The sequence below is a fragment of the Girardinichthys multiradiatus genome, chromosome X (assembly GCF_021462225.1).
Source record: "Girardinichthys multiradiatus isolate DD_20200921_A chromosome X, DD_fGirMul_XY1, whole genome shotgun sequence".
NCBI lineage: Eukaryota > Metazoa > Chordata > Actinopteri > Cyprinodontiformes > Goodeidae > Girardinichthys > Girardinichthys multiradiatus.
This window is the reverse complement of record NC_061817.1, coordinates 39,464,617-39,491,043: the sequence shown is the minus strand read 5'-3', so window position 1 is coordinate 39,491,043 and position 26,427 is coordinate 39,464,617. Positions and strand designations below refer to the sequence as shown.

The 26,427-nt window shown below is 41.1% G+C and overlaps 2 protein-coding genes across 4 annotated transcripts in view; one reads left to right on the top strand and one right to left on the bottom strand.

Annotated features, from left to right (window-relative positions):
* Positions 1–26,427, bottom strand: part of LOC124863470 (alpha-N-acetylgalactosaminide alpha-2,6-sialyltransferase 2-like) — a 33,673-nt gene that overhangs the window by 5,563 nt on the left and 1,683 nt on the right. For all 3 annotated transcript variants that reach the window (XM_047357851.1, XM_047357850.1, XM_047357852.1), the window contains 5 exons: positions 21,320–21,410; positions 18,510–18,681; positions 15,917–16,070; positions 15,570–15,708; positions 15,391–15,494 (listed from right to left, as the gene is read on the bottom strand). In XM_047357851.1, the coding sequence (XP_047213807.1) occupies positions 15,391–15,494; positions 15,570–15,708; positions 15,917–16,070; positions 18,510–18,681; positions 21,320–21,410 (660 nt within the window). The remainder of the gene's footprint in view (positions 1–15,390; positions 15,495–15,569; positions 15,709–15,916; positions 16,071–18,509; positions 18,682–21,319; positions 21,411–26,427) is intronic.
* Positions 111–9,753, top strand: LOC124863469 (sterile alpha motif domain-containing protein 9-like). Its single transcript, XM_047357849.1, has 3 exons — positions 111–418; positions 4,047–4,096; positions 4,303–9,753. Exons 2-3 carry the CDS (start codon positions 4,093–4,095, stop codon positions 8,916–8,918), a joined length of 4,620 nt encoding a protein of 1,539 aa, XP_047213805.1. The 5' UTR covers positions 111–418; positions 4,047–4,092; the 3' UTR covers positions 8,919–9,753.

Genomic DNA, 26,427 nt, shown 5'->3' with positions numbered 1-26,427 from the left:
TTCAACCAAATCTATGCAGCAGAAAAGCAGAGAAATAAAAGTTTGTATTATTTATTGATTTTATTGAGTTTGAGCTTCATGGCTGAACTAATCTATGAAGGGTCCTCAGGGTCTGTGGAAAGTCTGTGCTGCTATCTGCTGGTAGAGGTGGGAACAGAGAGAAGAAAGCTGCTGATCACGTTGCAGCTGCTTTACAGTCATGTGTTTGGGTGGGGCACTTATTTCTGGAAACGAAACCTACGAGAGACAAAATCCAGTTGGTACGCTTGCAGAGGAATAGAAACCAGCAGAGAGACTAGGACAAGTCTGCATATGTTCAGAACTCTACGTCTTACCAACTTCAGCGCTCAAACCTCATCCCAGGACCCAAAAAAGACCCACAATCAGATTAAAAGAAGATCTTCTGAAGCTTCAGAAGGTACGATTGTTTCCACACCCTGCAATAAATTCGGATTCTTAATCTAGGGCAGTAAGTGAAGGATGAAGATGTTGTTCTTGCTCTAAAAAATGAGTAAAACATTAAAACTGACTGAGCAGAAAAACACTTTAGTGTTTTAGTTACTGTTGAAAGACTTGAAAGTTAGTTTAACTGGGAGTTCAACAGGAACAGTGTATGACTTCCATGTATAAATATTACAGTAACCTGATAGACAGTTGATATATTTATCTTATCTGTCAAACTTTAAACTGAATGTAACATATATATATCCGAAATATTATTTATACAAGTTAATTAATAATGAAGCTAAATCAGAAGATTCTCGGTTTGGCTACTGGAGGGAAGTGGTACCTTGTAAACACACACTGACAACAATATAGTGATTTGTATTTAGCAAATATTTACAAATATATATATATATACAGTCAAGTACTTGAAAATTTAACTTCATGCATCCCTGCAAATCTTTTTTTTCTTGAGAAGGCAAAAAGTTCATCAGTTCAACACCCAGAGGGGAGAAAAAATAAAAAGTTATTGGCAGGATCCAGTTGAGTCCAGAGTGAAAATGAATATGTTGTTGTCTTGCAAGACCGCACTGGAAGGAGTGGTGGGGATTTAACAGATCTCCTGGTTCTGAGTGGGGTCAGCTCACCATCAGTCTGGTCAGTTCAGCAACAGACAGGAACCAGTTCAGGAACCTGGAACTCAGGAACCAGTTCCCACGATTAGCTGACGTTTTTTCACACACTGACATCTGTGGCAGCTACGAAATATCATCTCCCATCTAGCATGATGAGCAGCAGCTGTTTTATGAGACACTGATGGTGGCTCACTATTACCAGTCACGTGATAATGACATCACGTGACAAATGTACTAAATGACAGGAAACAAAATACTGAAGACAATAAAGGAAAGGAGGCCTTTTTTAAAAATAAATCTTTCAATTAATAAAATAAGAGAAACAATTATTCTTTAAGAAAATACATTTTTTGGGGAACCTAATTTCAACCACAAAAATAAAATAGTAAAGAAGAAAAAAATACTCAAATTAATAATAAAAATCTTATATAATGGAAATGAGAAAAATTACCCTGGTTACATCTTTTTTTTTTTTTGGTTGCACTGCATTTTATTTAGGTGGAGCAAAGTAAAGGGGGCTGAATAACAAAACATTACCCTGGTTACATGAACAGTAAAAGGTTTGTGATAAGTTAAGGTCAAACATTAACCTTCTGACTCATGCCTCATTGTATCAAATGATGTGGGTCACAGTCCAACCTTTTTGCTTGTGTTTACAAGAACAAACCCAGCTGGTAGACTGGACCCACCAATATTCCACCAGTTCTGCATAAGAAGAGGAGGATCACAGTAGAACATTGTCCAGCTGAAGCGTTAAGCAAGGCACAAAATAATAAAAGTATTTTACTGTGATAAATCGAAAATGATCAAACTACATTGCTGTTAAAAGCTTTTGAAAAAGTGTTTTTTCTTCATCAAAGAGTGTGTGTAGGGGGGGGTCCATTAGAAAGGTTATGTGGCTGGGGCCCGATACAAAATTCAAGATTTTAATAATGGCAAAAACTTTATTATAAACTTCTTTGGGAATATTTCAATTGTTACGGACACGGAGACTGAAATGAAAAGGAAAATAAAAGCTCAAAAAAGAGAGAGATGGGGGAAAAAGGGGAGAAAAGGAGGAAAGAGTGGAGGAGAGAAAGAAGGATGAAGAGAATACAAGATTACACCCTCCTTGCTTAGTACACTTTAATTCTGAATGTAAAATGTACTTAGTGAGAGGTGCAGCCCAAAATAGAACATCTGTGTATCTGTCAACACCTGAAGCTTAACACCTGTGAGTATGAGTGTGGACGCGCTCCTGTATACAAGGTTTCTCCACAAAAATATGCAACAGGGAATTTGAGGACCCACAGGCCTGCCCCATGGTCCCTGGACGGACACTGAGGAGATCCGAGCCACAGACATCTAAAGGCCCCCCAAAGCACAGGAACCCCAGGAGAACCACCGCTGGGACTACCGCAACCCCCTGAGAGAAGAGCAGTGGAGAGTCCCAGGGGAACCACCCAGCAGCGACAGTGCAGAAGCCCCATGGAGCCGCAGCGACGAGTCCACAAGCCCCGCCGGCAGCCCCATCCACGCCCGAGCAGATCCAGCCATGGACCCAGAGGCCCAAGACCCTGGGACACACCACCCCCCAAGCAGAGGCCCGACAGAGCCCAGGGGGCCAGGCCCCGGCAAGCAGCCACTGGGAGTGAGCCAGCACACACCAAAGCACCGGACACCGAGAACCACAAGTACACCAGCGGGCAGAGACTCCAACCACCGGCAGGTGGTGTGGCGGGGAGGAAGCTGATCCAGGAGAGGGAGCAGTCCAAGACCCAACCTGGCAAACAGGCACACACAGTCACAATCACCCACTCCCACCCAACGTAAGGATAAACAACAATGAACGTCATTCACTCACTCACACTCCCTATGCATACTCTATACTCCCAGGTACAGGCGCCGGTACCCCCTAGGGGCAAACAGCTCCCGGACCCAGGAGGTGGTCTCCTTCCCTCCTGGGGCAGAGGCAGGCAGACAGCGCTGGTACTGCCCAGACCCCGGCCCAGCTCCCCCCCCCGCCCCAAACCCAGTCCCCAACAACCCCCATCCACCTCCGGAGAGGGGCCTATGTACAAAAGAGGGGTCCACATGGCCCAAAGCAACCCGCCAACCGGAGCTGCCCCAGGAATAATAAAGTTTTTTGTATAAATATCAAGCAGAGCTTTAAAGCATTAGCTGTGATGCTCTGCTTGTGAAAGTAAATCTGTTGGGGAATTTCTTGGCACTCAGACAACATTTCTGAGCGATATTCTGCCGGACAGGACACAGTAAAAAAAAAAATACAATAATGGCAATAACTACAAAAACTGACTCCAAATATCTGAAAGCCAAAAACATCAAATGAAGCCACAGTAACAAACCAAACCAGAGATGAATCTGGACTGTGTTGAACTTTTTGAAAACATTTTCAACGATTTCTGATCAAATTGTCTAACTTCTGAAACAAAACAAAAAAAAACAATAATTATTACACTGCTGATGTTAAATTATTACAGCTATAATAGTGTCTGACTTTTATTTATTGCTGCATGTTGTCTTGAGTTTTGACTCATTTAAGCAGCTAAAGACATCATTATAGATCAGGAGGTTTTCCTCAAGATCAGAAAGACCCCTGACTGGGAGTTGAACCCAGGACCTTCATGCTTCAAGGCAACAGTGCTACCACCTGCACCACCATGCAGCCACTTATTCATATGTTTAATTGCATGTCTTTTTCGCCTTAATCACATATTAAATTCTATCACTCTGTCTTTCTGAAGCTATTTGTGATTTCTATTTGTGAAAATTGTAAAATAAAGAAGTGTTTATTTACTCGTTATTATTGGCAGTGAGCTGTTTTATGCACTTTATTCAACTTCTCATTTCAGGATATTATAGGAATAAAACATTATGCTGACTAGATAAACTACTAATAGTTTTATGTGTCATAAATTAGAAACAAAAATGCCTACAAAGTTTATTATATAATTGTTTATTTTACAGATGTGACAAGACAGAGACATCGGATAAAAGGAAACAAAAATCTAGTATGGGTAAGTAGTTAGAAATATACACATTTATGTACTGTAAAAAAAAATCAATCAGACAGACATGCATGAACAATATGGAGATAATGATTTTTTATTCACAATGGCTGGTGTTTACGTTTGATATGGACCCAGGCAGAAAAACGTTAGCATCTTAAATTAATATTAATGACTAAACCTTTCATTGTTTTGTGTCTGTTTTGATTACTCAGCGGACCAACCTCACCAGTCACCAAACCAATGGACTGAATCTGAAGTCAGTGACTGGCTGAGATCTATTGGAGTGAAGGAGCCATACATAGAAAAACTTTATGAAGTAGAAGTAGATGGACAATGCCTTCTTGCACTAGATGAAGACTTCTTGGTGACTAAGGTTTCCATGAAATTAGGACCTGCTAATCTAATAATTAAAAAGAGAGATGAGCTTATTAACTTTCATTCAAAGCCTAAAGAAAATAAAACCTCTTCCAGTGGCAATAATACTGAGTCAGACCAGAAAAAGCAAACCTCAGGACGTAAAAAGGGTCTGGCAAAACAGAAAGCTAAGAGAGAGGAGAATGTCCTACAAGAAAAACAATCTGTCGTGCAACAATATGAAGTAACAAGGGAAGACTGCAAAGCACGACCATTTGACAAAGACCCTGACTTTATATATGTTAAACACAAAGTCCTGCAGCCTGAATCAGGAGCTTTCAATCTGATCAATCCCTGCAGGGAATTTAAGTCTCTTGTAAATGCTTCTCAATTGGATGACACACGACTTCGAGTGAAATTTGCCAGAGAAGTTCTGAAATTTGCAACTGGATGCATGAATGTCAGAACAAATGGCACAATCCACTTCGGTGTGATGGACAGCAGAGAAGATGCAGGATATGTCCATGGTGAGATAATTGGTATTCCCATAAAAGACAAAGATGTTTTTGTAGATGCTTTGGACTACATTGAAAGAAGCTTCCCCTCCGACAAGGAACATGTTCGCCAGTGTGTGCGTCCGCCAAGGTTCATAGAGGTTATGGATCATACGAGTGCAGAGAAGAGGTATGTGGTAGAAGTTGATATTGTTCCTTCGATGAGCATTGTTAGAGGCAAGGTCTACAAAGTCCGTCTGCCGAACTTCAAGGAGTCAACTAACAAAGTTGAATTTGAGAAAGAAACTATTCTGCGAAGGGTGGGTTCTAAGACAGAACCAGTGGCTGATACGGATCAGTTGGATTTTTTTCAGCGGGTACAAGATAGAGACACTCAGAGAGAAGAAGCAGAGAAATGCCTGTTTCCCAATGACCCTGAAATCTATCAAAACCTTGGAAGGAAACTCACCATGTTCGTGACAAGTGGGAAGAAATCCATCGAGAAGGAAAAATGGTTCATAGTTGTGACAAACAAATTAAAATCTGATGACCTTTGTCACATTAACTGGCTACTTCAAATGAACATCTTCTGTGTGTTTGACTTTGATCCAGACTCCAACATAACGGGTCTTTGCAGTAAATACATTCAAAGCCATGCTGCAAATATGCATTCTCTACAGAGCTATCAGATTCCCAGGGATACAAGCATCAAAGAAGTCACAGGCAAGTTGCTCCTGTTTGAGCAGACAAGCTGGATTTTTTGTAATGGACGCTCTGATTTTAAGGGAAGTGAACCGCCATGCGATGAAAAAACTTGGACCAACACAAAACGTCCTCTTCTGCGTGAATCTGTATCTTTGATCTGTAAACACATTTTGCCAAAAGGTACATTCCAGGTGATTTTTCTTCTCACTTCACCGATTGAAAAACCCTTTCTTCACACCTTTTATGAGTTTTCAGCAGACATGCAAGGCCATGAAGACATCATTTGCATTTGTGACTCAGAGGAAAACTTTCAGAAGTGGAAAAGTTTTGCAGAGGCAACATTTGGTACAGAAACTGTTGACAACCATAGTGTTGTTGGCATGAAAATGAGCCACATTGAAGCAACACTGCAACAAATACAACCTGTAACAACACATACCACCAAACATTTATCCACCTTTGCAAAGGGAAAATGTCGTCTTGAGACACGAGAAAAGGAAGACATGTATTCATTGGAAATCCTGGCAATCGATCATTTTGATGAAACATGCAAAGAGTCAATTGAAGCAAAGAACGAAAACACTGAGCAGCAGTTCTACCACGGTGGGAAAGTGACCTGGTCGCATCTCTGGCTTGCTGAGCACAAATACGTTGGCGGGGTCATTGAAAGGGATGCATACAGCGAAGTTTTTGAACTTTTTAAAGATTTGAAGCTAAATACCATGCATGGTCCTGTGAAAAGAATCAACATCTACCATCATCCTGGGAGTGGAGGAAGCACTGTGGCAAGGCAAATACTGTGGAACAAACGAACAGACTTAAGGTGTGCAGTTGTCAAGCCTTCGTACTCTGCTGATGTTGTCGCACAGCACGCAGTCAAGTTGAGAGAACATGATGAAAACAATCCACAAAGGTGTCTTCCTGTGATGCTCCTTGTTGAAGACTCAGAACAGGAGTACCTTGATGACCTAAAGAATGAACTAGAAGAAGCCATTCGTAGCCAGAAGATTCTTTATGAAAAGCCTTGCTTCATTTTGTTAAGCTGCAGACGATGCCATGATCCAGAAAAAAAAATTAAGGAGTCTCCGTTAGAAAATGTCTCTGTCACTCACAAACTTTCTCCGAAAGAAAAAAGGATGTTTTCTCAAAGACGTCAGGTGTTAGAGGAACAATATGAACCACAGTTCATCCTCACATTTGTTTTGATGAGTGAAGAATTCACAAAGGTAGCAACATATGTTGAAAACTTTGTGACCAATTTGCTCCATGGCATTGATCCTACATCTGCCATCTCTCGCTTCCTACTCTATGTTGCACTGTTGAACACCTACGTTCAAAACTCGTTCATCTCCCAATCTCATTACGAGGCTTTACTAGGCTTAAGCACATACATAGACAAGCTTCGAAAAGCAGTGTTTGAAATGTCTCTCAACGAGCAGACCAAATTCATCTTCTTGTATCTGAGAGATAAGAAGACGCACATTGAATCAATCAGAATCATTCACCCACGAGTTGCAGAGGAAATTCTCAAACAGCTGCTTGGTGACCAAAAAAGACAAGGTACCTTGGCAAAAGAGCTGCTTGCTGAGAAAGTTCTGTTTGAGCACAGATTTGGCAGGGATGATTACTTGGCGTTTCTAAAAGCACTTCTCAACAGACGATCAAAGGTTAGCCGAGGAGATGAAAATGACACCTTGTTTTCTCCCCTTATTGAGTACGTGCGTAAAAATGAAAGTCCAGAGTTGGCACTTGAGTTACTCAAGGAAGCTTATGAATGTTTTCATGAAGATGCATTTTTTGCACAAACAATTGCTCGACTGTATTATTCGTATGACAAGTTTGAAGAGGCAAAACTCTGGGCAGAAAGAGCTGCCACTACAATGCCCAATAACTCCTACATACTCAACACAAAGGGGCAGGTTTACAGAAGATGGTTTGAAGCAAAACTGAAAGCCACTGATTCTAATAATATAGCAAAGACAGCCAAGAACATGGCGCCAGCGGTGGACCTCGCACTGACAGCTATGGAGTGTTTCAAACACTGCGAGAAAGTAGCAATAGCACATCCAGAAAGCATGAACAGATTAGGGTTTTTTGCTGAAATTGAGGTTGGACACAGTCTGTTAAAATTGATCTCCTCGATTCAAGAGTTTGCAAATAGAGATGACAGCTCTTTGGTGTGCATGAAATACCTAACCATCCAAGATTACATTCCAGAGGAAATAAAAGATGCTTGGGAGCCATTTCATGGCCGCCTGAAAAACCTTAAAAACACAATTAAAGAATCATTGGATTGGATTTCAGAAGACCTCAGTTACTTCCAGAAAGACGTTGTTGCACATGAGGAGGAGATCTCTGAAAGTCCAGAAGAAACGGTTAGAAATCCACTCAAGGTTTTGACCAATGCATCCTCAGCGTATGGAAAATACCTAAGTGGAGTTTCAGACAAACTTTTAAAGTCCTCCAAGTCAGTTCTAGCAAATGCGAATCCCAGCACAAAACGCATGATTATCTATCACCTTGGTGGAGGTAACCTAACATCCATCTTCTTCAAACTGAATAACCAGCAGGAAAAGGACACGAAGGACCTACAGACAATTCTTTCTCTTTACCCAAGCAATCCACAGACTGCAAGATTTCCCCAAAATGACATAATTAATTACATTGCAGCCAACATTGCTTTGAAGTGTCTCTCACCACTTTCTCCAGGGATTGCTCCTTTACAAGATCTACAAGCTGTCAGCCGCCAGTTGCTTACAGACAAAAGAAACTGCTCTCCTTCTGCCCTGTTCTTACTTACTATGTTGTTTTGGCCAGAAGATCATGAGACAGAAGATGAGAAAAACAGAAAATACGAAATTGTGCTATCAGCAATCGAATACCTGAAAAAGGACTACTGGACAAAGATGAAGGACATTCCTCCACGGAAGAGAAGACTTTACACTCATTTCTTTCTGGGAAATGGGACTGGCTTGGATAAATTTGTGCATAAAAGCAAGACTGACAGATACACAAAGGGCCTAACAGTGCATGAGAAACGCATGAAGTGGCATACAGGTGAGGCATGGAAAATGCCTGAACTTGCTCAGATGCTGAAAAGTGTTTCTGGGTGGACTGAAGATGGAGGGGTGTACCTCGAAGGCCCCAGAGAAAGGAAGTTCAGCATCCAGCCTCTTTACTTGCCTTCAGTACCCCACAGTAATGAAAATGTTACCTTCTACCTGGGGTTTACATTCAAAGGTCCTGTGGCCTGCAACATTACACTGAGCAGGTAGATTGTGTGGAAGAATCACCTCAGTATTGACCTTGTTACCAACAAACATCCTCAGGAAATACAAATCCAGAGTTAAACCAGTGATTCAACTAGTAATAATACAAACATAAATATATATTTACAAGTACATTTTATTGATGTTTCTGTTTAGACCCTCTCTGTTTGAATTCTATGTTTAAAATCATTCAGAAAGCCCAAGTACTACAGATCAAAACCATTTTCAAATAATACAAGAAAGTTGATTGTTGAAGCAATTAAGGACTAAAGAAGATTATGCATTTTGTTCAGTATATTTTTTATTAGCCATTGTTATATGCCTTGTTCTACTGATTTCTTTTAACATAAAAACTCTGGGATTTTAAATGTGTCCTATGTGGTGTAAAAAGCAGTTTCAGAACCATTTATGCAAACTAACTGGCATCTCTCGTCTTTGACAAACTGAGTTTGAAGGTAAAGAAGCGTAGCTCTGTTGCTGTAGCAACAGGAGGACATTTCCAGCCTCATCCAAACCTCTAACTCAGAACCTAACCTTGTTTTATTTTAATGATTTATACATTTTTTCAGAATTAATGCATGGTTTTAAAAGGTCTGTATTTTAGTTTCTACTGATGACCCAGATGGTCCAATGTGTAACAATGTATATGATTTTGTTAAAGATAATGATGCTTTCTATGCTTTAATCTCAGACAATCTAAAGAGGTTCTTTAGGAACATCCAGAATAGATCTGATTTGTAACAAACTTTATTTCTTTTTATGCTTTTTTGACTTTGGATAAGACCTTTGTGAGTAAATTGCTGACAGCCTTTGAAAGTACAAAATAAAATGTGTGGAAGTGTCCTGTTTCATTGGGTCGTGTGTATATTTAAGTAGGAAAACATTCCTCAAAATGATTCGATTAGAAAAAAGCCCTAAAGGTAAAATCCTTTGTTCATTTTATACAACTTCATTCTGTTGAGCTGCCTTTTTTCACCACACACTCACATTTCATAAGGACAATCATACTTCAGTTTTCATTAACTGTCATTAAGAGAGATGGGAGATGATAACCTGAGGGAAAAAAATCCAAAATGTTTAGGTCTCTGTCAAAAAAACGAAGCAAACATCCTCTACAGTAAACCCGAATTAGCTCAACATGACGGCACGTCAGCAAAAACTTCACAGAAAACTGAATTTTCTGAACTTCCATCAGAACCCTGTGGAGCAGACCTGAAAACAGAGATGGTGCTAAGCTCTGCTCATCCACAGCAGAGTGCTGAGCAAAAAGAGGCAAAGTTTTCAAAGCAACAAGTAGATAATGGTGGCATTTTATCTGCAAAATCTTTTCTTGTGCTAAAACCAAAAATAGAACTAAACCTGGTGAGGAAGAGGAAACCATCGAGACAATTCACATGAAACCTTATGATGCAGAGAACAGGAAGGAGCTTCTGAAGGAGCTCATTTAACACTTTGACAGGCTGCTTTCAGCCCGGTCTAGAGCTACTTGATATACAGGTGGTGGTTATAAAATTAGGAGGGGTTTGGGGTGCCATGTCATCTGCTGGTGTTGGTCCACTGTGTTTTCTGAGGTCCAAGGTCAACGCAGACGTCTACCAGGAAGTTTTAGAGCACTTCATGCTTCCTGCTGCTGACCAACTTTAAGGAGATGCAGATTTAATTTTCCAACCGGACTTGGCACCCGCACACAGTGCCAAAGCTACCAGTACCTGGTTTAAGGACCATGTTATCCCTGTTCTTAATTGGTCACCAAACTCGCCTGACCTTAACCCCGTAGAAAATCTATGGATTATCATGAAGAGGAAGATGCAATACGCCAGACTCAACAATTCAGAAGAGCTGAAGGCCACTATCAGAGCAACCTGGGCCTCATAACACCTGAGCAGTGCCACAGACTGATGGACTTAACGCCACACCGCATTGCTGCAGTAATCCAGGCAAAAGGAGCCCCAACTTAGTATGGAGTGCTGTACATGCTCGTACTTTTCAGTTGGTCAACATTTCTAAAAATCCTTTTTTGTATTGGTCTTATTTAAATTTTCTGAGATACTGAATTTAGATTTTCATTAGTTGTCAGTTATAATCATCAAACTGAAAAGAAACATTTGAAATATATCAGTCTGTGTGTAATGAATGGATATGATATACAAGTTTCACTTTTTGAATGGAATTACTGAAATAAATCATTTATTTCATGATATTCTAATTTTAAGACCAGCACCTGTATATCCTGCCTGTATAGGATGGGTGATCTGCTGCAGTACACAGAAGTCAAAGTTCAACAAATTTCAACTTTGACCTGAACACAGCCCGAACCCCACCGACCTGTGTGAATGTACACCAAATGGTTCTATCTGCTGCCATAAATCGATCCATTGTTGGAGCCACAGACAGATGGATCATCCTGATCTAGTGAATGGTGGATGGTAACAATTCAATTCAATTCAGTTTATTTATATAGCGCCAATTCACAACACATGTCGTCTCAAGGTTCTTCACAACAGTCAGGTTCATACATTCCAATTAATCGTAACCATTGAACAGTTCAGTCAGATTCAGTTATTTATTCAAATTGGATAAAAAGTTTTTCTATCTAAGGAAACCCAGCAGATTACATCCAGTCAGTGACTTGCAGCATTCACTCCTCCTGGATGAGCATGTAGAGACAGTGGACAGTCACTGGTGTTGACTTTGCAGCAATCCTTCATACTGAGCATGCATGTAGCGACAGTGGAGAGGAAAAACTCCCTTTTAACAGGAAGAAACCTCCAGCAGAACCAGAACCAGGCTCAGTGTGAGCGGCCATCTGCCACGACCAACTGGAGGTTTGAGAGAACAGAGCAGAGACACAAAGAGAACAAAGAAGCACTGATCCAGGAGTACTTTCTATGGGAAGGAAAAGTAAATGTTAATGGATGTAGCTCCTTTAGTCGTTTCATCTAGAAAGAAAGAACAGATAAACTCTGATCCAGTTTTCAAGGTTGGAGTCTGAAAGAGAGAACATAGAGTTAGTCACAGTAGAAGCTCAGTCAGTAGCCATGTCTAGGAGAGAGAAAGGGTTAAACACTGAAAGACAGGGCCATGTGGATCATCTGTAGAGGGTGAGCATTAAGTTGTTGCCAGCAGAAGCTCGGACGATTCCCCTCTCCAGAAAGGTGTCACAGGTAGACACAGAGTCAGGCCAGGTGTAGCTTCTAGGAAGAGAAAAGATAGAACAAAGTTAAAAGCTGAAATAACAGCAAATACAGGTCCTTCTCAAAATATTAGCATATTGTGATAAAGTTCATTATTTTCCATAATGTCATGATGAAAATGTAACATTCATATATTTTAGATTCATTGCACACTAACTGAAATATTTCAGGTCTTTTATTGTCTTAATACGGATGATTTTGGCATACAGCTCATGAAAACCCAAAATTCCTATCTCACAAAATTAGCATATCATTAAAAGGGTCTCTAAACGAGCTATGAACCTAATCATCTGAATCAACGAGTTAACTCTAAACACCTGCAAAAGATTCCTGAGGTCTTTAAAACTCCCAGCCTGGTTCATCACTCAAAACCCCAATCATGGGTAAGACTGCCGACCTGACTGCTGTCCAGAAGGCCACTATTGACACCCTCAAGCAAGAGGGTAAGACACAGAAAGAAATTTCTGGACGAATAGGCTGTTCCCAGATTGCTGTATCAAGGCACCTCAGTGGGAAGTCTGTGGGAAGGAAAAAGTGTGGCAGAAAACGCTGCACAACGAGAAGAGGTGACCGTACCCTGAGGAAGATTGTGGAGAAGGGCCGATTCCAGACCTTGGGGGACCTGCGGAAGCAGTGGACTGAGTCTGGAGTAGAAACATCCAGAGCCACCGTGCACAGGCGTGTGCAGGAAATGGGCTACAGGTGCCGCATTCCCCAGGTCAAGCCACTTTTGAACCAGAAACAGCGGCAGAAGCGCCTGACCTGGGCTACAGAGAAGCAGCACTGGACTGTTGCTCAGTGGTCCAAAGTACTTTTTTCGGATGAAAGCAAATTCTGCATGTCATTCAGAAATCAAGGTGCCAGAGTCTGGAGGAAGACTGGGGAGAAAGAAATGCCAAAATGCCAGAAGTCCAGTGTCAAGTACCCACAGTCAGTGATGGTCTGGGGTGCCGTGTCAGCTGCTGGTGTTGGTCCACTGTGTTTTATCAAGGGCAGGGTCAATGCAGCTAGCTATCAGGAGATTTCGGAGCCCTTCATGCTTCCATCTGCTGAAAAGCTTTATGGAGATGAAGATTTCTTTTTTCAGCACGACCTGGCACCTGCTCACAGTGCCAAAACCACTGGTAAATGGTTTACTGACCATGGTATCACTGTGCTCAATTGGCCTGCCAACTCTCCTGACCTGAACCCCATAGAGAATCTGTGGGATATTGTGAAGAGAACGTTGAGAGACTCAAGACCCAACACTCTGGATGAGCTAAAGGCTGCTATCGAAGCATCCTGGGCCTCCATAAGACCTCAGCAGTGCCACAGGCTGATTGCCTCCATGCCACGCCGCACTGAAGCAGTCATTTCTGCCAAAGGATTCCCGACCAAGTATTGAGTGCATAACTGTACATGATTATTTGAAGGTTGACGTTTTTTTGGATTAAAAACACTTTTCTTTTATTGGTCGGATGAAATATGCTAATTTTGTGAGATAGGAATTTTGGGTTTTCATGAGCTGTATGCCAAAATCATCCGTATTAAGACAATAAAAGACCTGAAATATTTCAGTTAGTGTGCAATGAATCTAAAATATATGAATGTTAAATTTTCATCATTACATTATGGAAAATAATGAACTTTATCACAATATGCTAATATTTTGAGAAGGACCTGTAATGCAAAATTTGAGAGTAGTGTGAGAATGTAGCGAAGAGAGTGAAAGTGGTCATTATGTCCTCCAGCAGCCTAAGCCTATAGCAGCATAACTACAGAGATAGCTCAGGATAACCTAAGCCACTCTAACTATAAGCTTTATCAAAAAGGAAAGTTTTAAACCTAGCCTTAAAAGTAGACAGGGTGTCTGCCTCACGGACTAAAACTGGGAGCTGGTTCCACAGGAGAGGAGCCTGATAACTAAAGGATCTGCCTCCCATTCTACTTCTAGAGACTCTAGGAACCACCAGTAAACCTGCAGTCTGAGAACAAAGTGCTCTGTTAGGAACATATGGACCAATCAGATCTCTGATGTATGATGGAGCTAGATCATTAAGGGCTTTATATGTGAGGAGGAGAATTTTAAATTCTATTCTGGATTTAACAGGGAGCCAATGAAGGAAAGCTAAAATAGGAGAAATATGATCTCTCTTTTTAATTTTCATCAGAACTCTTGCTGCAGCATTTTGAATCAGCTGAAGGCTTTTAACTGCATTTTGTGGACATCCTGATAGTAAAGAATTACAATAGTCCAGCCTTGAAGTAACAAATGCATGGACTAGTTTTTCAGCGTCACTCCTGGACAGGATATTTCTAATTTTGGCAATGTTCCGGAGATGAAAGAAAGAAATCCTAGAAACCTGTTTAATATGGGATTTAAATGACATGTCCTAGTCAAAGTTAACACCAAGGTATTTTTACTTTATTACCAGAGGTCAATTTAATGCCATCCAGGTTAAGTGATTGACTAAGCAGTTTCTTTTTTAAAGACTCCGGTCCAAAGACGACAACTTCTGTCTTGTCTGAATTTAGAAGCAAAAAATTTAAAGTCATCCAAGTTTTTATGTCTTCAAGACATGCTTGTAGTCTATCTAACTGGTTGGGTTCATCAGGATTTATGGATAAGTAAAGCTGAGTATCATCAGCGTAACAGTGAAAATTTATTCTATGCTGCCTGATAATTTTAACTATTGGAAGCATATATATAGTAAAGAGAATTGACCCAAGTACTGAACCCTGTGGTACTCCACAATTAACCCTGGAGTTTAAAGATGATTTATCATTTACATGAACAAACTGGAATCTGTCAGACAGATAAGATTTAAACCAGCCTAGCGCTTTCAAGTTATGAATTCAAAATGAACAACCATGAGAGGAAATTTTATGTTAAGGTCAACAGTAATCATCTTGGTGGTCCAATGCCTGATCCCTTTGGCAGTAGTCATTGTGAGGCAATATTAGAGGTGGGTAAAATGGCAAAAATATCATATCACAGTTTTTTTGACAGTGAAATTTCTTAAATAACAGTCATAGCCAAACAGAGCATTAAGGCCAAAGAACATTACAGAACATATTTTATCTGATCTGTGCAAAGTCTCAGACAAAACGTACAATTAAAATAAAGGATAAAGAAGAGAAAAACTGACGTGTCTTTATGACAGCAGTGGATCCAACCACAGGGACCAAATAACAATTTCTATGCTTTCTCTAATCACTGGTGATCTAATATCCTCATGTCATCTACTGGTAGTCTATATAATATGACATCACTGTGACACAGGTGTGTCTCCAGCTCAACTCACCTGTCTCCTCTGTCTCTCCCTGAGGCAACAGTTCCACCCTGAAGAACGGCCGCCATCATCACATAATCTCTGATGTTAGATGGGATGAAGATGTATTTGATCTCCTACAAAGACATGAAGAGGTCAGCTGGGCTGGAGATGATTGTCCCCATAGGTTTGTATCTCTGAGTGTTTCTAACCGAACTCTGAGGAACTCTGGTGAAGCCATCAGAATGGTACCAGCTGAGGGCGTGCTTCAGGGTGTTGGTGGTAAAACCGTAGAAAGAAATCTTCGTCCCCACATCTTCTTCAAACCCTCTGATCACTGCTCCATTCATTCTGTTACAGGAGCAAACAACCAGAGCTGTAGAGACAGGATCTCCTGAAACAGATCCAAAACTTCTGCAGAATATTTCTGTCAAGTAAGCAGTAAGAGCAACGTCTGATTATTTGTGGTAAATTCAACTGATTAGGTTTGCAAAGAGGTGACAGCACATCGCTCATCTAGAGGTGAAACCTGAAAAGTCAGGAGGACCCAGGTTCTCACCTGAAGACCAAATCATGGCCGTCGATGTTCCTGCCTTGCCGGGACCCTCGAAGAATTCCTCCGTTTCCAACCACGGCACAGCGGACACACCTGCCAGGTGATTCCCGACCAAAAAGCCGGGAGCTGTTGAGGAGGGACAGGCTGGCCTCCAGGACTGAGGAGGAAGAGGAGGAGGAAGACAAAGACCGAAACAGATGTGAGTCAGGGTTCCCAGAAATATTTGCTGACCTTTAAAAGGTGTGTCGGAGTTCTACAAGCCAGAGGACGTTTTGCTGTGTGGGCCAGAAATCACCAGGTTAGAACTCCTCACGGGTCACAAAATGACCGGTTTTTATCCTAATTACAAATCCTCCAATAATTTTATGTTTATTCTTTACCAGCTCATTAAAAATACTGAACATGTTTTTGCAGATAAAGGTTCAGAAATCATTGAAGATCAAAAATCATATTATAAATGTATGTATTGTTTCTTACAATCAGTCTAATTAGCTTTATCTGTTAAATCAATCTTTTAAATGTAGGTTTTGACAACCTTCAGCAATAATTATGGCATTCAATTATTTAATCAATTTTAGCCAACCAGTATTATTAAACAGCAACACATTTCTTAGTTTTATCAGGCACATCGGGTGTATCTGAACAAAGTATCGGTGTTGAATCGGTGTCTGAGGTTCTGGCTCATCTTTTTCCATCAGCAGCTAAACTTTTATGAGCATCGTGACATCAGCTACTTCATAAGCTGCTCAAGTTGCTTTAAATGTCCACTGATGTTAAAAGTCTGTCACCTCAATGTTCTGGTCCTGCTTCAGATCATTTTATCATTTAGGTGCAGAGAAAAAGCTTCTGGACTCAAGCTGGTAACAAAACCGGTTCTTTCCTCTTCAAACTAAACTGGGTTTCATTTTTGCATCTTTAAAAGGTTTGCGTGTACCTAACTGCACGGAGGTGCTAATCGGATTGTGTGCGTAAAATCAGCAGGAAAGCGGGCCAAAGTTTTTCCGTGTCTGCCTTCATGAATATGCAAAACATGATAATGACCCACACGCCCAAAAATATAGGAGGAGGATATCCAAATGTAGTCCCTTACTAGCCACAATGCGATTTATTAAACCTGAAACGGATCGCGGTGCTGTTTCTGCGTCTGGATTTAGCGTGTTTGAAATGCGGGTCCTGCTGTCACTGTGGCCAGGAGGCATAGACAGAATGACAGATGATGGAAAGAGATAAAAAAATAATGAAAATAGATGAGAATAGAGGATTCTTTATGTAAGGTCTGATTCAGAGCCAATCACAAACAGAAGCCATGAAATCTCTTCCATGATAAAACTCCTTGCAACCCTTTATTTCTTGCATCTGGATCATTCCAGCACCATCGCTGTCAGTGATCATCTGCTGCTGAAGCACAAACTTGATCATGCAGAGGTGTGCATAACTGATCATCTGCCAGAGAAGCACACAGCCTAACTGGATCATGTGCAATTGGATGCTAAAATCACTTTTTAGCAGGTAAAAAAAATCATCATTTCAGAGCGGCCTATTCCATGTCATGAGAAAGACAGTGTAGGCTTTAACCTGGTCACTAAACAAAACAAAATGCACTATTGACAGTCATTGCAGAGCAATCAGAGCTGGATCAGTTTGATTACGATGATTAAACGTGAACATATGCCAGGGGAGGGTTTATACAGTAAAAATGACTTTTAATTAAAACAATCAAAAGCGTTGTATGTTGTTCAAATATTGGCAAAACAAACAAAACAATTTCGGTTAAATCATTGGAAAATAATTTATTTTATGCACATAAATGTTAAGAATTAAAAGTTCAAGGAAGGCTAACCTCTAATAAATTAATTGACTGACATATTTGTATTTTTATTGTTAATATTGATTGGCCAATTTGTTGCAAATTACGCCTAGCAACAAGGTTAACATGTTATGCGCTCCTATGGTGCCGACGCAGCATCGACCAGCCTCTGGACACAGTTCTGCTCTCCTGCGCAATGGCTTATGATCCATCATTCTGATTAGGGGCGAAGCAGGATGCCGTCTTTGCCTCACTGGGTCCGTCCGAACCACAAACACCTTCAGAGGCACCCAGAGCAAATGAACAGAGAGGGAAAACGATGATAAACCTGCTGTGAACCGAGACAACAAAGGGTACCAAATTGCAACAGTCTAGAAAAGCAGGAGCAGAAAAGAACAGAAGGAAAATATTAATAACATTCATAGTGATGCAGCAACAACCCCTGAATGCTTCAAGCAACACAACAGAGAGGATCTGTTTGCTTTTCCTCTTGTTCCACTGGAGGCAGTAGCAGCCAGCGAGGAGCACACGTAGTTTCTTCTATAAATAGGACGGTCTGCACCGTTTTTGCATCTTTTCCATTAAAAGTGCAATTTTTGAAGATCGCGCGCAACACACCTTTTTTTTTTTGAGCTAGCAATTTAGCACTCTTTATTTGGGATCTATGAAGATCAGGGCCTTAGAGTTAATTTGAAGACAAACACTTTGAGAATATTGGACTCCATAAAATACTGACCCAGGTGAGATGAGTAAAATGAACTTCACATTAGCTGGACACCTGGACCCTACCGTTACCAGGAAGTCCCTTCCAGCCGTATGGAGGTGGTCGGCTCTTCAGCTGCATCCAGGATGATCTGGACAAACTTCCAGCCCACTGAAGCACTGGCAGCGAGAAGTTGAACCTCCTCCAGAGGAAAGGATCGTTCCTCACAGTGGCTCTGAGGGAACATGGTGCCTCTATCTGCAGGGAGAGAAAGCTTTAAAACAGGCAGCGCATCAGAGCCCTTATAGAGAGCTTCAGTTGTTATCCTGCTTCCATTAGGGATTGTCCTTGAGGCTTTTCAGCACTAGATTGACACTCCCCAGTCCTAGAGTGTACAGGTCCTTCTCAAAATATTAGCATATTGTGATAAAGTTCATTATTTTCCATAATGTAATGATGAAATTTTAACATTCATATATTTTAGATTCATTGCACACTAACTGAAATATTTCAGGTCTTTTATTGTCTTAATACGGATGATTTTGGCATACAGCTCATGAAAACCCAAAATTCCTATCTCACAAAATTAGCATATTTCATCCGACCAATAAAAGAAAAGTGTTTTTAATACAAAAAACATCAACCTTCAAATAATCATGTACAGTTATGCACTCAATACTTGGTCGGGAATCCTTTGGCAGAAATGACTGCTTCAATGCGGCGTGGCATGGAGGCAATCAGCCTGTGGCACTGCTGAGGTCTTATGGAGGCCCAGGATGCTTCGATAGCGGCCTTTAGCTCATCCAGAGTGTTGGGTCTTGAGTCTCTCAACGTTCTCTTCACAATATCCCACAGATTCTCTATGGGGTTCAGGTCAGGAGAGTTGGCAGGCCAATTGAGCACAGTGATACCATGGTCAGTAAACCATTTACCAGTGGTTTTGGCACTGTGAGCAGGTGCCAGGTCGTGCTGAAAAATGAAATCTTCATCTCCATAAAGCTTTTCAGCAGATGGAAGCATGAAGTGCTCCAAAATCTCCTGATAGCTAGCTGCATTGACCCTGCCCTTGATAAAACACAGTGGACCAACACCAGCAGCTGACACGGCACCCCAGACCATCACTGACTGTGGGTACTTGACACTGGACTTCTGGCATTTTGGCATTTCCTTCTCCCCAGTCTTCCTCCAGACTCTGGCACCTTGATTTCTGAATGACATGCAGAATTTGCTTTCATCTGAAAAAAGTACTTTGGACCACTGAGCAACAGTCCAGTGCTGCTTCTCTGTAGCCCAGGTCAGGCGCTTCTGCTGCTGTTTCTGGTTCAAAAGTGGCTTGACCTGGGGAATGCGGCACCTGTAGCCCATTTCCTGCACACGCCTGTGCACGGTGGCTCTGGATGTTTCTACTCCAGACTCAGTCCACTGCTTCCGCAGGTCCCCCAAGGTCTGGAATCAGCCCTTCTCCACAATCTTCCTCAGGGTCCGGTCACCTCTTCTCGTTGTGCAGCGTTTTCTGCCACACTTTTTCCTTCCCACAGACTTCCCACTGAGGTGCCTTGATACAGCACTCTGGGAACAGCCTATTCGTTCAGAAATTTCTTTCTGTGTCTTGCCCTCTTGCTTGAGGGTGTCAATAGTGGCCTTCTGGACAGCAGTCAGGTCGGCAGTCTTACCCATGATTGGGGTTTTGAGTGATGAACCAGGCTGGGAGTTTTAAAGGCCTCAGGAATCTTTTGCAGGTGTTTAGAGTTAACTCGTTGATTCAGATGATTAGGTTCATAGCTCGTTTAGAGACCCTTTTAATGATATGCTAATTTTGTGAGATAGGAATTTTGGGTTTTCATGAGCTGTATGCCAAAATCATCCGTATTAAGACAATAAAAGACCTGAAATATTTCAGTTAGTGTGCAATGAATCTAAAATATATGAATGTTAAATTTTCATCATGACATTATGGAAAATAATGAACTTTATCACAATATGCTAATATTTTGAGAAGGACCTGTACATCTGAAGATGAGGGTGTCTTCACCACACCTTGATCCATCACAGGTCTGAATGAAATATCTTGTCTAACTTGTTTGGAGTCATTTTAGATCATTTTAGATTTGTGGTGGATGCTTCTACCACCACCACAAAGTGTTACTATTGTTTCATTGTTTTACATTTATTAGTTTCAGATGACACTATACATAAGTTTAAGTTATTCCACCTTCCACCAGCAGACCAGCTGGAGGTGAAGCCAGGAAGATACCATTATTCCAAAAGACTGAGGGGGGGACTTAACTTCTTCACTTGTTAAAGTTGTTAGTTATTTTGTCACTTTAGTATTCACTTATTTGTGTTAAGTTAAAGAGTAATTTGTGTCATTTATGTTTAATTAGTTTGTATGTATTTTTCTCATTTGTTCTTATGTTGTGCCTTCCCCATTTGAGTCTAGGTTATTCCACCCCTATTTAAGTAGTCTTTGTTTTTTGGTCTGGAGGTCAGTTTTGTTTGAGTTTTGTTGCTGTTCAATTGACCTCAGCTGAGTTGGTCCCAAACTCATGTCATTTATTATCTGAGTTATTTTTGTATTGAAGTTTACCTTTTGTTAACTATTTTTGACAGTATTAAATTGAAGTTTTTTCTATTTTTGAACACCTTTTGTCCTTGCTTAAGTCTGGTCCACCACAAGATTCCTAAAGTGAAACATGTCCGTTTTTGACCATTAACCAGCTGATAAATCTTCCTTTAGCTCCGTCTTTGACTTTTATTTATTTCATGGTATTTTGGATCATTATTGTATTTGATCTCTGCTTGTTTATAGCCAGTTATGTTTTCATGTTGTGATTTATTTCATTAGTTTAAATATCTCCATGAGAAAAAGCTGTTAAACATTCAACTGGAAACTCACCATCTCCTGCTCCTGCGCAGCTCCAGTGTAGACCTCCCACCTCACCTGATCTTCACCTGGGGACTCTGTGCTGCCAACTGCTGCCTGTGAGCTAACATTACAACACACACATTACAACACACACAAGTCCCACACAGCGTCCAAAAGGTTTTAGTCCTTTAAATCAGAAAACGTCTGATCCCAAACCTCTCAGAATTATTAGATATTAATTCATTTATCAACTAATTTATCAGAAACAAAAACCACAAGGGAACCGATGAGGTCGTTTCTCACATCTATGTCACAAACCTCTGAATGAGTTTTAAAAATTGAACAAAACTGATTGTAAAACTCTGTGATTGTTTGGGTTAAACAGTTTGTAAAGAAACTATCTATACCATATAACTACAGGGGTTGGAGAATGAAACTGAAACACCTGGTTTTAGACCACAATAATTTATTAGTATGGTGTAGGGCCTCCTTTTGCGGCCAATACAGCATCAATTCATCTTGGGAATGACATATACAAGTCCTGCACAGTGGTCAGAGGGATTTTAAGCCATTCTTCTTGCAGGATAGTGGCCAGGTCACTACGTGATACTGGTGGAGGAAAACGTTTCCTGACTCGCTCCTCCAAAACACCCCAAAGTGGCTCAATAATATTTAGATCTGGTGACTGTGCAGGCCATGGGAGATGTTCAACTTCACTTTCATGTTCATCAAACCAATCTTTCACCAGTCTTGCTGTGTGTATTGGTGCATTGTCATCCTGATACACGGCACCGCCTTCAGGATACAATGTTTGAACCATTGGATGCACATGATCCTCAAGAATGGTTCTGTAGTCCTTGGCAGTGACGCGCCCATCTATCACAAGTATTGGGCCAAGGGAATGCCATGATATGGCAGCCCAAACCATCACTGATCCACCCCCATGCTTCACTCTGGGCATGCAACAGTCTGGGTGGTACGCTTCTTTGGGGCTTCTCCACACCGTAACTCTCCTGGATGTGGAGAAAACAGTAAAGGTGGACTCATCAGAGAACAATACATGTTTCACATTGTCCACAGCCCAAGATTTGCGCTCCTTGCACCATTGAAACCAACGTTTGGCATTGGCATGAGTGACCAAAGGTTTGGCTATAGCAGCCCAGCCGTGTATATTGACCCTGTGGAGCTCCTGACGGACAGTTCTGGTGGAAACAGGAGAGTTGAGGTGCACATTTAATTCTGCCGTGATTTGGGCAGCCGTGGTTTTATGTTTTTTGGATACAATCCGGGTTAGCACCCGAACATCCCTTTCAGACAGCTTCCTCTTGCGTCTACAGTTAAGCCTGTTGGATGTGGTTCATCCTTCTTGGTGGTATGCTGACATTACCCTGGATACCGTGGCTCTTGATACGTCACAAAGACTTGCTGTCTTGGTCACAGATGCACCAGCAAGACGTGCACCAACAATTTGTCCTCTTTTGAACTCTGGTATGTCACCCATAATGTTGTGTGCATTTCAATATTTTGAGCAAAACTGTGCTCTTACCCTGCTAATTGAACCTTCACACTCTGCTCTTACTGGTGCAATGTGCAATCAATGAAGACTGGTTACCAGGCTGGTCCAATTTAGCCATGAAACCTCCCACACTAAAATGACTGGTGTTTCACTTTCATTGTCCAACCCCTGTGTATATACAGAGCCTTGTGAAAGTATTCGGCCCCCTTGAACTTTTCAACCTCTTGCCATATTTCAGGCTTCCACAATAAAAATATAAAATTAAAATATTTTGTGAAGAATCAACAACAAGTGGGACACAATCGTGAAGTGGAATGACATTTATTGGATGTGTCAAACTTTTTTAACAGATAAAAAACTGAAAAGTGGGGCGTGTAATATTATTCAGCCCCCTTGCATTAATACTTTGTAGCGACATCCTTTGCTTCAATTACAGCTGCAAGTCTCTTGGGGTTTGTTTCTATCAGTTTTCACATCGAGAGACTGAAATTCTTCCCATTCTTCCTTGAAAAACAGCTGGAGCTCAGTGAAGTTGGATGGAGAGCATTCATGAACAGCAGTCTTCAGCTCTTTCCACAGATTCTCGATTGGATTCAGGTCTGGACTTTGACTAGGCCATTCCAACACCTGGATACATTTATTTGTGAACCATTCCATTATAGATTTGGCTTTATGTTTTGGATCATTGTCTTGTTGGAAGATAAATCTCCGTCCCAGTCTCAGGTCTCTTGAAGACTCCAACAAGTTCTCTTCCAGAATGGTCCTGTATTTGGCCCCATCCATCTTCCCATCAACTTTGACCATCTTCTCTGTCCCTGCTGATGAAAAGCAGGTCCAAACCATGATGCTGCCACCACCATGTTTGACAGTGGGGATGGTGTGTTCAGGGTGATGAGCTGTGTTACTTTTACGCCAAACATATTGTTTTGCATTGAGGCCAAACAGTTTGATTTTGGTTTCTTCTGACCAGAGCACCTTCTTCCACATGTTTGGTGTGTCTCCCAGGTGGCTTGTGGCAAACTTTAGACGAGACGTTTTATGGATATCTTTGAGAAATGGCTTTCTTCTTGCCACTCTTCCATAAAGGCCAGATTAGTGCAGTATACAACTGATTGTTGTCCTATGGACAGACTCTCCCACCTCAGCTGTAGATCTCTGCAGTTCATCCAGAGTGATCATGGGCCTCTTGGCTGCATCTCTGATCAGTCTTCTCCTTGTTTGAGATGAAAGTTTAGAGGGACGGCCGGGTCTTGGTAGATTTGCAGTGGTCTGATACTCCTTCCATTTCAATATGATTGCTTGCACAGTGCTCCTTGGGATGTTTAAAGCTTGGGAAATCTTTTTGTATCCAAATCCAGTTTTAAACTTCTCCATAACAGTATCTCGTACCTGCCTGGTGTGTTCCTTGGTCTTCATGATGCTCTCTGCGCTTTGAACAGAACCCTGAGACTATCACAGAGCAGGTGCATTTATACGGAGACTTGATTACACACAGGTGGATTATATTTATCATCATCAGTCATTTGGGACAACATTGGATCATTCAGAGATCCTCACTGAACTTCTGGAGTCAGTTTGCTGCACTGAAAGTAAAGGTGCTGAATAATATTACACGCCCCACTTTTAGGTTTTTTATTTGTTAAACAAGTTTGACACATCCAATAAATTTCATTCCACTTCATGATTGTGTCCCACTTGTTGATTCTTCACAAAAAAATTTAATTTTATATCTTTATGTTTGAAGCCTGAAATGTGACAAAAGGTTGAAAAGTTCAAGGGGGCTGAATACTTTCACAAGGTACTTTACATAAAGCAATATTTCTTCTTGTAATTTTTAACTAAAGTTCAGCAGCTTTAAGTTCAATCATTAAACACATCAGCTGACCTTCTGCTGACACCAACATCTGCAGAAAAACAAGTCTGAACCTGCTTCATTTGCTGAATCCAGTAAGTATTATGTTGGGTAAACGGTTCTGGTTCCACAGTTGAGACCTTTAGAGTTTCTCAGAACCAAAGAAAGGAAAAAGTCCAAAAGCCTTTAGGGTAAACGATCCCTAGTTCAGACATGGAACGCTGAGCTTCTGTTGTCCCTGTTTAGGGTTCACATGTAAATGTTTCTGGGTCTGCAGTGGTTCCTGTAGCAGATCTGACAGGTTTAACAGAACCTTTAGGTCCAGTTTCAACAGAACTATCCAGAACTAAAATCTACTGGGAGAGACTGAGTGGGCGTGTCTCTCTGCAGTCTTGGCTCTGATTGGTAAGAAAACTGATGGTCCTCCAGCAGTGGAGACAACCTCACTGGAAGGAGACAGGAACACCTACCACTGGTAGGAGAACCAGGACATGTGGAGATGAAGCTGTGGCCATGAAAAGAGGTTAAATCCAAAAGGTTCTGAATATTTCACCAGGTCAGAACCATTATCCCACTCCAAGCTGAACATTCTGTGGGAAAATCTGAAAAGAAATTAAATTGAGATTGTGGAAAAACTGGGAAAAAGGATGAAAATGAAAACTGGGTCGGGTAAAGTCCAACTTTCTGTGTCTTAAAATTTTACTTATGGTTCTGTTGGAAAGCACGGTTGAGATATGGAGGTCCAAACAGGACTGGGTTACCTAATACCAAACATTATGGGATATTTTAACCCCTCTAATGATGCAGTCTAAAGCTCACCCACATCGAGGACCTCAAATCTTTTCCTTTGAGGCAAGTTCGCATGCAACTCTCTGACGGATCTGATCGACTCATCAGAACCAATAATCAGACAGGAAACATGGCTCTAGCTTCAGTTTCAACAGTAGGAGGCACCAGCAGAGCTACTGCTGCCAGTGACATCATGTTCTTGCTCTGCAGGTGACACACCTGACCTGTGCTTCTGTGTTTAACCTCGTGTCTCTCCCAAATGAAGCCACTAAAGGAGCTACTACTGCTATTAACTTTTAACTTTTCTCTAACATAGAAAGTACTCTTGGATCAGTACTTCTGAGTTACTTCTTAAACTCCCAGTCGGACGAGATGATTGGCTTTGCTTCTTCAGATCCATTTTCACCAGCTGGCAGATTAAACTGGATTTGACTGCATTGTTTTATAACTGGGATCCAGGTATAATGTAATCAAATGTTAATGGTATATATACGGTTATTATGATTCTATGTTTCTGGATATATATATATATTAACAAACTAAACTGAATTAAGCTGAACTGAACCTTTATAGACTAACTGTGACCAGGGTACTTAGTTTTCCATTTCTAAACAACATCCTTTTCCAGAGTCAAATTCAAGATTTTTTCCAGCTGTATCCAGAACATTCTGTACATTTGGGTAGATTGTCACATATCTGATAATATTTCATATGGTTTATGAAATAAAAATCAATAAACATGGAGTGTCTGTGCTTTCTTTGGCATCGATGATCAGACTTCGCTTCATCAACTTCAAATACTGAAAAATCTGATTATTTTTCCTGATCATTAAACACATCAAAACTAGCTGATCAGGGAGCCTCCTGGACGCTTCCAGCCACGTCCCAGCAAGAGAAGACCATGGGGACGACCCAGAACTCCCTGGAGGGACTATGTATCCCAACAGTCCTGGGAACGCCTTGGGAACCTCAAGAATGAGT